Source organism: Vombatus ursinus, unplaced genomic scaffold, assembly GCF_900497805.2.
Source record: "Vombatus ursinus unplaced genomic scaffold, bare-nosed wombat genome assembly UNPS02014798.1, whole genome shotgun sequence".
Classification (NCBI taxonomy): domain Eukaryota; kingdom Metazoa; phylum Chordata; class Mammalia; order Diprotodontia; family Vombatidae; genus Vombatus; species Vombatus ursinus.
In genome coordinates, this window is record NW_020954576.1 from 82689670 (window position 1) to 82705533 (window position 15864).

Genomic DNA, 15864 nt, shown 5'->3' on the forward strand with positions numbered 1-15864 from the left:
TTTTCAGAGACACTCCTAGGAACCTGTAAGTTTTCAGTTCTTCCAAGGTGGTATGATCTAAGGAGAGGAGTTTACTCCTGTCCTGATCTGTGCTCTGGTCTGTGAGTGACCATCAGCACTGTTTTCTGCCCCAGAACTGTGAGGAGGGTTCCTGCTCCACTGCAGCCGCAAGCTCTGCTGTGCTAATGCTCCTCCTTGTCCCCGGACTGGCACCCAAGACTTTGAACCAGGTCTAAGTACGGGCAAAGCAACAGAGTCCTGACCCCAGTGCCAGCAGAAAGACCCCTGCACTCTCCTTCTGATCAGTTGTTCCACCCTGTTACTGCCCCTGTTGATTCAGCGTCTCCCAAGGCCTGCTCCTAGTTGGCTGGGGCTGGTACAGCCTTCGCTGAAATGTACTACATTCTCACCTGAGTGTGACGGACCTTTCTTGCCGACCTTCTAAGTAGTCTTTGGCCGGAATATTATTTCACCCCATCCTTTTGTGGGTTCTGCTGCTCCAGGAATTGTTTTATGGCATTATTTAAAGGCGTGTGGAGGGGTTTTGGGAGAGCTCAGGTGAGTTGCTGCCTTTTCTCCACCATTTGGGCTCCTCTCTCTTAGGAACTGAGTGACAGTGATGTTCTCTCCTTTTACAGATTATGAACCGGTAGTGTTCCATTGTAGAGATCACTAGGGATCAAATGAGCGTATAATTAGAGCTGGAAAGGACCTTAGAAGCTACTTGAATCAAGCTCCCTCGTTTTACAGATGAAGAAACTGAGGCACAGAGCAGTGAAATGACTTGATCAGGGTTATACAAGTGGGATTTGAATCCAGAACTACAAGATTAATGCCCTATCCACTATACTGCTCAGGGGTTTGTGTTGATATGTGAGGGTTGCTCTTAATGATACAGTCCAAGATATTAGATCAATTTAAGTGTAAGTATTAGGGAACAAGAAATAGGAGGCTGGAAGAAAATACTGACACTCAGCCCTCAAGATGAGGAAAGAATTGGGGGCAAATGAGAATTTGAATTTACCAATCACATGTGCAGGTCTTATTAACCAGAGGACCCAGCAGGAGCAGGTGCTATGAAGAGCTCTTCTCCCCAACCTTCCTGCCAATGCTCCTTTCTTTCCTCCTTTCTAGATGCCACATCCCCAGCCCCCCTTTCCCCTTGATGCTGACCCTCCCCTTAGTTCCTCTCCCAAAAGGAAGAAACCCTGTTCATACTGCTTGGATGAACAGGGATTCCAATGACAAAGCTTCTAGTAAGATGATGGATCACTGAGTCTTACCCTCTGCCCTGCCACAGCACCTTAAGGACCACAGATTTTACTGTTTGTTCTGCTTCTCTGTTCTTCAGACCTCCAGCTGACTTGCTGCAGAACATTCCTAGGTGAGTTGCTTCCCCCAATTAGAATAAGAGCTCTTTGAGAGCAGGGGCTGACTGCCTTTTCTATTTGTATACCTAGGGCTGAGCCCAGTTGCTTGGCACATAATAAACCCTTACTAAATGTTCTTACATTTATTTTTACATGCATGCAAAAGCTAACTATGGCCAAGGAGATTCTGAAATAGTGAAGTTGTATTTGTTCTTTGGGAGCCATCATTTTCTTCTTTTATTCAAAGGTATTAATTCTACTTTGTGATGAAAAAAATCTGGTAGAATGGCTATATTATTCATTATAGAATTTCTTAAAAGGTAGAATATTTTGAAAGAGTTTTGAAAATTATTCTTAGCTCATAACCAGACTGATTGACAAATAATATTTAAAGTAGGAAAATTGTAATTTTGTAAATATCAAGAAACTTTAGAATATTCCATAGAAGCAAAGGAATCATTTGGTTACATTGACAGTAGGTTTCATTTATTCAACAATTTTCTACAGATAAAAAGGTCAGGTAATCTAAATCTTCCACCTCACTCCTATTGCCCTGGGGCAAGCTTTGTATTCCTAGCTTTTAGCACACTGCTTTGGACAGAGCAAAGGTTAAATAAATATTTGTTGAAATGATCGCCTCAATTCTTGCACTTTATCCAGCAAAAAAGATTACAGCTCGCTCCAAATTACATTTTACTATTTCCCGGTTGAGGCCAGAGGGTGGAAAAAAAAAAACCCCTCAGATTTCTAGGATCGTAGACAGTGTTGGAAGGCATTGAAAGGCCAGTGAATCCAAACTCCTCATTTTACAGATGAGGAAACTGGGGCTCAGAGAATTAAATGACTTGCTCAGCGTCACAACAGCTTGTAAATACATGAGGCAAAATTTGAACCCAGATCTGATTCTATGTCAAGCATTCCTTCTACTACTGCACATCCTCACTCTCTTTTTCACTGACCCTCCTGAAAAACAAGAAGGTAGTTCAGAGTGATAGTCTTTAGAGTAAGGGCGCTCAATATCCACTGGAAGGTGCTACATCCACAGGGAAGGTAGTGTGAGTGAAATGAGCTAGGGTGACAAAATTGGCACTGATTGAAGCTACAGTCTCCAGCTGGCTTGGTGTTGAGTGCGGGAAGAAAGCGCATGAAGTCTGTGACATCCAGAACTAGCAGAGGAAGCCAGCCCTTCCCTGCCGTGCTAGGTACACAGTCCAGCAAATTTACCTAATCTTCACCACACTTTGGAAAGAGAACCGGCCCCTGTTGAGCCCTTCCTGCCAACCATAGCTGCAATGCCTGGTGGACCTTCAGCCGGTGGCCCAGAGCACCTCACTACTTTCTCTCCCCTTCTCTCGTCCAAAGTAGTTGCCTGCTGGAAAGGCGAAGTCGGCACTACGCTAAGAGAAAGCAGCGTCGAGAGCACTCCTGGCTCCCTTGCCAGGATAGGCTCCATCCATCAGGGTGCTGAGCCACCCCTGCCGCTCTCCCCTTTCCTTGCCCTCCACTCCCACCCTAGTGGTGCATTTACCTTCTGGTCGTTTGCTAAAGGCTAGGGGAATGACAGGGAGAGAGAGAGGAAGAAAGACTTAGGTATATTTTTCTTTTCTTCCCCTCCTTTAATTTAAAGAAGTTAACCGTGCTGAGGGCAAGGCTCCACGGAATGGACACGGGGTAGGAGGGTGATGTGCAAAGCCAACCACCGCGGTTTGGAGCAGCGCAAGAAATCTCCCTCCCTCCAGAGCTGTGCACTGGGGGCACCAGAGTACGCTAGGTAGTGGCAGCGGCGGCTGCACCCGCGGCTGGCACTTAAGCACGCGCGCAGCCAGGGGCGGGGAAGAGGGAGAGGATGGGTGGGGGGAGTGGAGGCAGCACACGTGTGTGGGAGCGGCGGAAAAGCGGATAGTGCACAGGACAGGTGCAGGCGCGCAGCCTTCTCATTGGTCCCGGGCTGCGACCCTCCCGCCCCCGCTGCAGCTCCAGCTCCAGCTCCAGCTCCAGCTCCAGCTCCAGTTCCGTCTGTGGGTACGTGTGCACGCGCCCGAGGAGGGGAGGGGAAGAGGGGGCAGGAGGACGGCGCGTGTCCGTCCTCCTCCGGTTCCAACTCCCCCGCCCCTCTGCCCCAGACCGGGTTCATCTTCCTCTGTTTGTGCTGCCGCCGCGCGCTCGCGGACACAGGTATGGGGGAGCGCGAGCGCCTCGGGTGCGCGCTGTGTTTGTCATTCCCTCTTGTGCGGGCTTGGGGGAAGCGGGGAGGGAAAAGAAGGGGCGGGCGGTGGGAAGGTTGGAGCTGCTGCTGCTGCTGCTGCTGCTGCTGCGGCTGCGGCTTTCGTCTCGCTCCCGCAGCAGCAGAGGTCGTGCACAGATGCGGGTTAAGCTTGGGGGGGAGAAGGAAGAGGAGGAGGAGGAGGAGGAAGTGCAGGAGTAGGGGGGAAGGAGAGCTGCGTGCATGAAACCCACAGGTAACATTTCCAGGCAGAAAAGGGCATCCCCATCCGGGAGAAGGGGCGTGAGGAGGGAAAGAATGTTTTGGTATTCACCCCCCCCCCGCCCCCGCTGAATGTGACAGCGCGGGGGATATCTCCAGAAGACTGTGCAGTAGGACACCTTCTGATCCCTGGGAGGGAAATAAACTGAGAACTAGCTGCAGGAATCCAGTGCCACACTGGGATATTCTTAAGAGTGAAATGTATAGGCCTAAAGGGGGAAGAAAAAAAGTATCGTGTTAGCCAGGAGACCCTGAGAGGCTTCATACTTTCCTGGCAGGGTCGTAACTGCTGAATTGCAGGGACGGGTGCAACACAGATTTGCATTAAATCCCTGCCCTCCCACACCTCCATTACTCTTTCACTAGAAGAGCATCCCAGAGATTGGCACTCTCCGGACCTCAGTGAGTGTCGTTATTGCACAATGGAAAGAGGGGGTGAGATAGGATGAAGTGGGGAGGGGGAGGGCCCAGGGTGCTGAACATGGAAAGGGGGCGCTCCGGCTTAGCGGGAGCTGGAGAGGAGAGTGCCCTGAACGAGCTCGGGGTATTTTTGTATTCCGCCTCTTGTTACAGACTCTTGCAAGCCGGATGCCCTCTGTGGATAAAAGATGTATCATGGAATGAACCCGAGCAGTGGAGATGCATTTCTAGAGCAGCAGCAGCAGCAGCAGCAGCAGCAGCAGCAGCCCCAGCATCAGTTCCCCCCGAGACTCTTCGCAGTGGTTTTGTGGTTTCAGCTAGCGCTGTGCTTTGGCCCTGCACAGCTCACGGGTGGTGAGTGACTTCCTCGTGTGACAATGTGAAGGGAGACGGGACAGCACTAGAAGGAGAGTCTCTGGCAGGGTAGATGGGGCCTCCCCACCCTCACTTTCAATCTCAAGGGGGTACTAAGAGACCCTTCTCCTCCTCTTGTGCCCTCTCTTTCCTTTATACCCCATCTACATTCATATGCTTAGAAAAGAAAGCCCCCAGCATAAAGCCAGAGACCACCCTCCTTCAAACGCACGTTCCAGCTTACTGAAAAATGCCTATCCTTTTACTTATTGCCCGACACAAATACACCCACATTGAGACAGGAGCTTTCCGACAGCAACACCCCAGCTTTTCTGGAGAATCAAACTGAAACCTCCCCTCCCAAAACACTTCCCTCAATATCCTAATCACTTCAACAGGCATCCATTACTAGTTCACTATCCTTGGGGGTTGGGAGAGAGAGGAAAGTGCTGGGTAGCTTAGTATGAATGATTGTGGATTTCGGTTACCAGTGGCAGTCTTCAACTGAGAGGGCTCCAATATTTCATCACTGAAGATTTAGGCATGTGCTGTTATGGCTACCCAGAGGGGGCAAATTGGAAATTAGGCTCAAAACGTGTGACATAATTGCCTAAAAATCGTCTTGGAAGGAAAGTTAGTCTTTTGCTTTATGTTTCTTCAGGTTTGAAAGGGCTGTTTGTGTAGAGATGTGTCTAATAAACTGCTTTGCCAGGATTTCTCATTTCTGATTTTCAGTGAAAGAAAGCATAGCACGTCAAGGGTCCTTCTGTAAGGTAGAAATTAGTAGAAATTATATTAATAACCTCAGTTTCATATGTTTCTAATCTAAGGCATATTTGGTTCTTGAAGAGGGAATGTCTTTTGGTTGCATTAGTAGAAGACAGAAAAAAGTCCTTTTTACAGTTTTAGAACGCTGAGGGTCTTACCTTGTTCATCATAGCAATTCATCTCACATTCACTCTACAGGCTTTTTGATATGGAAAAGTTAAGGAAGAGGGGAGTGGGGGGGATGTGTTTCTTTAGCTTATGTGCTGTTAACATTAGTAAATTACTGTTGGTTGGGAAAAGTCTTGATTGCAATAAGCAAATGTTGAAAAAATACTTTCCAACAAAATAAACTCAGAAGATTTGCAATGAAAGAAAGCATAACAAATCAAGGGCCCTTCTGTGAGGTAGAAATTAGTGGAAATTATATTAATAGCCTCAGTTTCATATGTTTCTAATCTAAGATATATTTGGTTCTTGAAGAGGGAACATCTTTTGGTTGCATTAGTAGAAGACAGAACAAAGTCCTTGTCAGAGTTTTAGAAACCTCCAAGGTTGTTACTTGGTCCATCATTGCTGTCCATCCCACATTTATTCTACAGGCTTTTTGATATGGAAAATTAAAGTGATGAAAAGGGATGTGTTTCTTTAGCTTAAATACTGTTGACATTAGTAAATTGCTGCTGGTTTGGAAGAGTCTTGATTGCAGTAAGCAAATCTCTAAAAAAATTCTTTCCAACCATATAACCTCAGGAGAGTTCAATGTTGAGAACAGAAAAATTGGTGTCAATGAAACTCTCCCCATTCTATCTTCCTTAAAGGAAGAAAAAAGTTGGGGGAGGGAGAGGAGGAAAATAAAAAATGAAGTTATTATCACAGACAAATTGAAAGTTCAGACATTGCATTTGAGATCCTGAGTTGTGAGTGTAAAGTTGTTGTGGTTGTTGTTTGTCCTTCTCTCTCCAAGAGGACTGTGACATCAGGGGAGTGATGTGGGATTTGAGTGAGGACGGGCTGTGCAAAGCCTCACTCTTTCTTCTGGAGCCATCTGGGTCCAGTGTCTAGATATAGATCAGGATGACTACAGATGACCCCTGTGAGTTTAAAGAAACTTGCTATGAATATGCGTATCTGGTTATATTTGACTACCATATAAGTTATGTTGCTTTCCAAGTCCTGCTCTTTCCTTGTCAATCAGTATCAATGTCAACCTTCCTTCGTCCTTGGTGGAGAAACTTTGTAAGGAAAACATTTTTGAGTGTTTGTATGCGTGATTTTGTTTCCATAAAAATGCTTTGGGTGAGGATAGACCTCCTGCTTATGTTGAGCAAAGTCAAAATTTCACAACAGCAGATCATCAGGATAGGGCATGGTCATAGACGATACAATTCAAATTCCTTTTGGATCAAGGCACTTCTTTGTAGCCCAAGTATCTAATAATGTTTTGTGAGTAAAAAGCAGTTGGTTTGAGCTGGGCTTTGAATGGCAGAGGACATTTCACTTTTTTTTTTTAAATCAGTTTATCTTCTTTTTTCCCTTTCTTCCCCAGCCTCACTTCTTCCATTCCCTTCTCCCAAATGAAACATACTCTGCTTTCTCGCTAGTCCATTTCTGTTTCATAGTAGACTGTGGAGTGCTGGACTTGGGATCAGGAGATTTGAGTTCAAATCTAAACTTGGGATTCTGGGTAAGTCTTTTTGGCACTCAGTTTCGCTCTCTGTGAATTGAGGACAAGATGACCTGTAAGTCCTCTCAAACATTAAGTCTTTATGATATTGTCTCTGACATAGAGTATCATTGCCAGAACATCCATTTGATTGGTTTCATAGAATTTGGAGCGAATTCAATTCTGGGCTGTATTAAAAAGGCAATGACTTCCAATTTACTAGTTGTGTGATCATGCTCAGGTCCCACCCTTAACCTCTCTGAGGTGAAAGAAGGCAGTATCTATCTCATAAGCTTGTTGTAAGAAAAGTTCTGTGTTCACTTTAAAGCACCACATAAATATGAGTTATAATTAACATAGATATGTGTTAATAAGGATTCAGCCAATTGTCTTTCAGTTGTCCTCAGATCATGTTCTTCATAAAGTGAGAAGTTTAAGAAAAGAGAGCCTTTAGGATTCAAAGGCAGAAATTGTTATTTATTCAGGTCTGACTCTTCATGACCCCATTCAGGGTTTTCTTGGCAAAGATACTGGAGTGGTTTGCCATTTTCTTCTTCAGCTCATTTTACAGTTGAAGAAACTGAGGCAAACAAGGTTAAGTAACTTGTGAAGGGTCGTAAAGCTAGTAAGTGTCTGAGAATGGATTTGAACTCATGAAGATGAGTCTTCTTAATTATAAGGCCAGTACTCTTATCCACTGTACCACCTAGCAGCCCTCAAAGACAGAGGGCCCATATAGTATCATTGCCAGAGCATCCATTTGATTGGTTTCATAGAATTTGGAGCGAATTCAATTCTGGGCTGTATTAAAAAGGCAATGACTTCCAAGAATAAGGAATATTCTTGGAACATTGGAAGTGATAATCTTCTTGTTTGCTGTCATGAGACTTCATCTGGAGTATTGCATTCAGTTCTGGGCACTGCAGTTTAAGAAGGACCTTGATAAACTGGAGAGCATGTAGAGAAAGGCAACCAGAAGTTGCAGGAACTTGAGACCCCATCATATGAAGATTGGGTTGAAGTCCCTGGGCATGATTATCCTGGAAAAGAGAAGTTTCATTGTGGGGTGGGGAGCATGATAGCTAGCTTCAGGTGTTGGAAGTACTGTCATATGGAAGAGGGATTAGACTTCTTCTCTTTGGCCCCAGAAGGCAGAACCAGGAGCAATGGTAACAAAGAAGCCAATTGAGGATTGGTGTCAGGAAAAACTTCCTAACTATTAGAGCTGTCCACTAGTAGTATGGAATATTTGGAGAAGTGGTAGCTCCTCTTCCTTGGAGGTCTTCAAACAGAGGTCTTGATGGAATTGTTGGGTCTATTTTTTGACCATTCCTTGGATCTATTACTGAAGGTCCTTCCAACTCTCAAAAGTCCATGATTCTGAGCTGGTAGGGACCTTGAAGGTCATCTAGCCCAGTCTGTTTATTTCACAGATGAGGAAACTAGGCTCGGAAGTTTAATAACTTGCCTCTAAGATAATAAATAGCAGAGCCCGAATTCAAACCCAGTCCCCTTCAGAGTTTTTAAGGTACTATCGAGAGAGTGTTATATTAGCTCTGATGTTAGACATCTTTGAAATCTGTAAAGAATATGTTTGATCCCTATCTTCCCATGGAGGCAGGCAATAAAAGAAAGTATCTAGAAACTTTAAAAGAATGCTGTAGTGCATCACCTCCCATTTTTATATCCTGGTTTCAGAGAACTCCTTTTGGTCTGTTCACTTTGGAGGAAGTTTCAGCTCCATTTCTTCTTAAGCTCTTGCAGGCTGAGAATGTCTTCACTAGTAGCATAGTCATTGTAATTGGGTTCTTCTTCAAGCCAACAATTTGGGAGTTCCTGTAGAGATCAATCTTACCTATCGTATCTGACAAGACTTAGGGAAGACATTTTGAGCCTGGTCCCAGGGCCATAAAAATAATCCCAAAGTTTTTATGAAGAAAGAACCAGTGCACACTTGGTTTCGGGGACCCCAGTATTCCTGATATCATGTTGCTCAGTTCCCCAACTCAATCTAAATGGAAAACAGACATTGAGCCTGAAGCACAGCTGGGACTGGTGGCAGGCAAGGGAGATAACTTCCTACAGCACGGGACAACAGGAGGAGCACAACAAGGGATACTTGTAATAGTACCTTTTTAGAAATGCACATTTTTAATGTCAGAAAATTATGCTCTCCATGACACATACATATTTATTTTGTTTAATGTGTTTATAGTAAAGGCTCAAGGCCTTGGGAATGCTGCTACACATGGGGTGGGGGGGGCAGTTTTCAAATGCAGGGGTCTGGTGGGGAGGAATATTGACTCAGTCCAGGACATGTAAATGCCTTGCTATGATACAGACCTGAACAAATTTGGTCCAGTGTCCAACCTGGAGGTAATTCACAAAACAGTATACCAGGCCCCAGCAGGCAAGACTTCCTATGACCAAAAGGTGCATATTTAATAGATAATCTATTCTTAACTTGGGATTTTCGTTTTTGACTGCTTTCAGGGAAGAAAACCCCCAAACTCAACAATAGTGGATATATAATAGCTTCATCTAGGAAAAGAAAAGCAGATGCTCAATTCAAGTACTATAGCAAGAACCTGAATCAGAGAGGGAGAAATGGAAAGAATGTTGAGACCAAAAAAAAAAAAAAAAGAAAAAAGGAAATTTTCCCTCAGGTTCCATAGATTTCAACCTTAGGGTAGCTTTTATCAACCTGAGTTTATGTGTGGGTAGGTTTCTCCCAGTGTTCTTTTGTTAAGTGAGGAGAAGCTAGTTTAAAAATTATTATCAACATTTACATAATGACAGTAGCTAACAGGAATAGAATGCTTTAAGGTTTAGGGCTATTTATACATTATCTCATTTGATCCTGACAATAATCTTGGGATATAGGTACTATTATTATTCCCATTTTATAGATAAGAGACAGAGATTAAATGACTTGTCCAGGGTCCTGCACCTAGTAAGTATCTGAGGCTACATTTGAACTCAGGGTTCACTGACTCCAAATCTAGTACTCTATCCAGGGTGCCCCCTAGCTGCCACCATTGTGCTTTAAGGTTTGCAGACTACTTCAATGCAGAGGTGACTGCAGACGCTTCTGAGTACCTTGAAGTAGATTAAAATGTAATTGGGAAATGTTAAACAAAATAAATAAAAATACAGTGTAGCATAGATCATGTTAATTTGTTGTTTTCTAAGTCAGAATATGGCTGCAGGGATCTGTTTCTATTTGAGTTTGACATCCCTGCCTCTAATTTTTACAACAACACTGTGAGATAGGTCTTCAAAGTCTTTTCTTTTTTAAATCCCTATTTTAGAGATGAGGAAATTGATTCTCAGAGAGGTTAAGCAACTTACCCATAGTCACACAGCTAATATGTCTCAGAGGCAACATTTGAACCCTGGTATTCCTGATTCCAAAGTTAATGCCCTATCCATTAAGCTGGCATTTAAGAATTTAGGAGGCCATGTCATACTAAAAGTAAACCATCTCTCAGGGTGGTATAGAATGGCTGCTAGCATCCTCAGGATACTTATATGCTAGAACGTCATCAGTTCTTTTGCCTGAGGTTCAGAAGCAGTAGTCTATCATTGTCTTAGAAAAGATGAGCAAAGAACTTGGCCACAAAGAGAGCCAATGGGAGGAGATTCTGAAAGCTCATTAGCATACCTTGGGTTGTGGTGGTACCCACCTGTCTGTCCTCCATCTACTTTGGGCTTTATTACCAGTCCCAGGAAGAGAAAACAGTTGCCACACAAGTACAATAAATAGTGGCAATAAAGAAATGAAACATGGCACAGCACAGAGAGAACCAGTCTTGAAACCAGGAAGAGCTGGTTTCAGTTCCTGCTCCAACACATACTGGCTTTGTGACCTTGGGCAAGTCACTTAACCCGTCGATAATCTAGGCAGCTCTCTAAGACTACAAGTTGCAGAGAAAGTGTTAACTTACATTAATAGAGGCATTTTTATCTCCTGGAAATTCCCCATACTAGTGAAATTACAGGTCTAGGCCCCATTGCTTTGGCCAGTAGGCCAGGTGACCGGGCCTTTTAACAAATTACTAGGTCAGGATAGTACCACAGATATCTGGATTTCAGGAAGATCTTTGAAAAAGTCTTGCATTCTATTGTTGTGAACATGTAGAGATAAATGGACTGGATAATAGTACTGTTAAGTCGAATGTGTTCTGAACTAGTTGAACTGTCAGGCTAAAAAAAAGATAATTGTGATCTATGTAGCCTTAAGGAAGGGTTTCTAGTAGGATACCTCAAGGATCCGCCCTTGGTCCTCTGCTGTTTAACATCTTAATCAGTGATTTAGATAATAAGAGTGCTGAGCTTGGAATCTAAAAGACCTACATTGAAATCCTGCCTTTGACACGTATGAGCTGTATGACTATTGAAAGTCTCTTAACCAAAATGGGAATAATAGTAACACAATATAGTGAATGGAGAGCTTGTCTTGGGGCTAGTAAGACCTGGGTACAAGTCCAGCTTCTGACCCATACTGACTGTTTTCACTGTGGGCAAACCACTTAACCTCATAGTATTCTTTTTTTTTTTTAACTCTTATTGTATCTTTTTTTTATTATTATATTTTATTTTTTCCCCAATTTTTAACATTTTTGTTTAAAGTTTTGAATTCCAAATTCTATCCCTCCCTCCCTCCCTTTCCTCCTCCCTGATATGGTAAGCAATCAGATATAGGTAATACATATGCAATTATGTAAAACATTTCCATATTAGTCATTTTGTACAAGAAGACTCAAAGAAAAAAAATGAAAGAAAGTGAAAAATAGCATGCTTCTGTTTGTATTCAATCAATGTCAGTTCTTTCTCTGGAGGCCAATAGTGTGCTTCATCATTAGTCCTTTGGAATTGTTTTGCATCATTGTATTGATGAGAATAGCTAAGTCATTCACAGTTCTTCATCCAACAATATTGCTATTACTGTGTACAATGTTCTGGTTCTCTTCACTTCTCCATCAGTTCATGTAAGTCTTTCCAGGTTTTTCTGAAATCATCCTGCTTGTCATTTCTTATAGCACAATAATATTCCATTACAATCATATACCACAGATTGTTTAGCCATCCCCTAATTGATGAGCATCCCTTTGATTTTCAATTCTTAGCTACCACAAAAAGAGCTGCTATGAATATTTTTTGTACAAATAGGTCCTTTTCCCTTTTGGGATGTCTTGGGATATAGATCTTGCAGTGGTATTGTTGGATCAAAGAGTGTGTACAGTTTTATAGCCCTTTGGGCATAGTTCCAAATTGCTCTCCAGAATGGTTGGATCAGTTCACAACTCAACCAACAGTACATTAGTGTCCCAGTTTCCCCATATCCCCTCCAACATTCAACATTTTCCTTTTTGGTCATATTAGCCAATCTGATAGGTATGAGGTGGTACCTCAGAGTTTTAATTTTCATTTCTCTGATCATTAGTGATTTAGAGCATTTTTGCATATGACTATAAATAGTTTTGATTTCTTTGTCTGAAAACTGCCTGTTCATATCCTTTGACCATTTATCAAGTGTATTTTTATAAATTTGGCTCAGTTTTCCATTTGAGAAATGAGGCCTTCATCAGAGATACTTGCTGCAAAATCCCCCCCTGCCCAGTTTTCAGCTTTCCTTATAATTTTGGTTGCATTGGTTTTGTTTGTGCAAAAACTTTTTAATTTTTATATAATCAAAATTATCTATTTTACATCTTGTAATGTTCTCTATATCTTCTCTATATCCTAAATTCTTCCCTTACCCATAAATCTGACATAAACTATTCCATGCTGTGTTAATTTGCTTATGGTATCACCTTTTATGTATATATCATGTACCCATTTTGACTTTATCTTGGTATACAGTGTGAGATGCTGGTCTATACCAAGTTTCTGCCATACTTTTTCCCATCAGTTTTTGTCAAATAATGAATTTTTGTTCCAGAAACTTGGATCTTTGGGTTTATTATGTACTAGATTACCATGGTCATTTACTACAATGTAATTTGTAGATAATCTGTTCCACTGATCTACCACTGTACTTCCTAACCAGTACCAAATTATTTTGATAATTACCACTTTGTAATACAATTTGAGATCTGGTAATGCTAGACCACCTTAGACCACCTTCTTTTGCATTTTTTTTTCATTGATTCCCATGATGTCCTTGAGCTTTTATTCTTCCAGATGAATTTTATTATTTTTTCTAGCTCTATAAAAATAATTTTTGATAGTTTAATTGGTGTGGCACTGAATAAATAGGTTAACTTACGTAGGATTGTCATTTTCATTTTTATTATATTGGTTTGGCCTACCCATGAGCAATTAATATTTTCCCAGTTGTTTAGATTTGACTTGGTTTGTGCGAGAAGCCTTTTATAGTTGTGTTCATATAGCTCCTGGGTTTGTCTTGGCAGGTAGACTCCCAAATATTTTATATTGTCTACAGTTATTTTAAGTGGAATTTCTTTTTCTGTCTCTTGATGCTGAACTAACCTCATAGTATTCTATGAAATTCTCTAAGACTGTAAGTTGCAGAGCAGGTACTGACTTGCTTTGATAGAGGGAATTTCCTTATCTGAGGGTTTCCTGTACCAGTGAAATCACAGGTCTGGTAGTTATCCATACCCTTCATACACATGGTGCCAACCTTACAAGTTTGTTGTAAGGATCAAATGAAATCATGCATTTCATGATGTGTAAGCTTGAAAGCACTATATAATATGATGATGGTGGTAATATGAAGGTGTAGATAGAATGCTTATAAAATTTGTAGATGATGCAAAGTTGGTAGTAAAGTTAATAGTGGGTAACAGATTCAGGATCTAAAATGATCCAGACTGGAATAGGGGGCTACCACATTCCCCTTCCCACCTCATAGGACTTGGGAACCTGTGTTTCATTAGTATGAGAAATTCTTTTTACCGATGCAAATCTGCAGCTGCCCTACAACTTAAAGTCTTTGAGAGTTGTATGGGGGACTGAGAGACTTCTCTAAGGTCCTATATCCAGTATGCATAAGAGGTATTACTTAGACCAAGTCTTCTTGACTTTGTGCTATTTTTCAGTCTGTTGGGCCTCATCTGGAATATTGTGTTCAGTTCAGTTACATCACCATAATTTAAAAAGGATATTGTTAATTGGGTGAGTGTCCAGAGGAGGACAACTGGGATGGTGAAGGACCTTGAGTTCATGTTGAATGAGGGTACATTGAAGTCTCTGGGCATGTTTAGTCTAGAGAAGAGAATACTCAGGAGGAACACAATGACAGTTTTGTTATCTTTTAGGGAAAACTAATCCCTATTGTGAGGAAATGGGGGATGGTCCTATCACAAGGTAGATTTTTGGCTCAACCTGAGGAAGAGAGTTCCTAACAATTCGAGTTTTCCTAAAGTAGACTGGGCTAAGTGTATGTATGGGGTGGGTAGTGAGTTATCCATCTCTCAGGATATACAAGTTGGGAATGGATGACCACCTCATTGTCAGAAATGTTGTTGATGGTGTTCATGATTTGGGTAGAAGTGTTAGACTATCTGAAGAACTTTACTGTAGATTGTGAGACATGGGAGAAGGTGGCACAGAACTGCCCAGTGTGCTGGACCCACATCAAAGAAAATGCTATGCTTTACGAGCAAAGTAGGATAGCACAAAGATAATATGAGTTGTGCACATCTAGAGACATCATCATCCCAAATGTTCAAACGGACTCTTTGTGCCCCACCTGTAGTAAAGTCTCCTAAGCTCATACTGGACTGATCAGCCACAGTTGTTTGTTTGTTTGTTTGTTTGTTTGTTTTTGGGTCAGGCAATGGGGTTTAAGTGACACAGGATCAGCCACAGTTGAATGCGATTTCCCTTGACCCCCACATCATGATGTCATTGGTCCTCTTCAAGTATGAAGGACGACGAACAACAAAGAGGTGTTGGACTAGATGATCTGGGAGGTCACTTTCAGCTTCAAGTCTATAAATTTCCTGGCTTTCCTTTTTCTAGCTTTGTATCTTTAACTCAGGGAAAACCTCTGTCTATAGGTGTTTTGGGGTTTTTTTTTCTATCAGCATGACTAAACAAGTTTAAAGAACTGATGGTGGCTAAGTTCTTAAAAGCAAGGGCATTGCTGTTTTATTTGATCTGTGTGTACTCAGAATAGTCCAAAAGAGCTTTACTTAAACAAGTTTTCTTGTTAATGAGTGGAGACTTTTCATTTATCACTTCACTGAAAAACTTAAATCTCAAGCTATACTTTATTCAAACTGTAAACAAAGATACAATCTATAGACTAAAGAGTTGAATTTCTCCAAAGAGGCAGGAAAAAACCCACAAAAACCTTTGCATCTAGTTGTAGGATGAACTCTGAAAGCCCTTGGCAACATTAGAATGGTTTCATATGCAATCTACAAATCTCTAGTCTCACCAAGTGTCAGGGAAAAATTGGAGAATCACTGATGGTGGGGAAATCCTCTTTTTAGATTCTTCTTGGTTTTAAGGTGCATTAGAAAACTCCGCAAAAAGGCCAAAATGCCATAATCCTTATGGAAGCCAGACTTCTGTTGTAACCTAGTGAGGACCTGGGTTCTAATCCCATCTCTGACTCTTCTTATCTGTGTAACCTTGGAAGAGATCCTTAATTTCCTTGGGCTTCAGTTTCTTCTTGTATAAAATGAGGAGGTTGGATTTGATGGCCCCTTCGGGCTCTTCTAGATGTACATCTGTGATCCTAGTGCCTTCCACGTGTAGTGTGAAATTTCACAGATTCATTCATTGTAGGAGTTTGGTGACTCTGTTTGTACCTGAATTTGTACCTT

At 42.1% G+C, this 15864-nt stretch overlaps 1 protein-coding gene across 3 annotated transcripts in view; it reads left to right on the forward strand.

Annotated features, from left to right (window-relative positions):
- The first annotated feature begins 3470 nt into the window (after positions 1 to 3470).
- LOC114049897 (sushi domain-containing protein 4-like) overlaps positions 3471 to 15864 on the forward strand; it is a 228872-nt gene continuing 216478 nt past the window's right edge. For all 3 annotated transcript variants that reach the window (XM_027871344.1, XM_027871345.1, XM_027871346.1), the window contains exons 1-2: positions 3471 to 3545; positions 4429 to 4629. In XM_027871344.1, the coding sequence (XP_027727145.1) occupies positions 4464 to 4629 (166 nt within the window). In that variant the 5' untranslated portion in view covers positions 3471 to 3545; positions 4429 to 4463. The remainder of the gene's footprint in view (positions 3546 to 4428; positions 4630 to 15864) is intronic.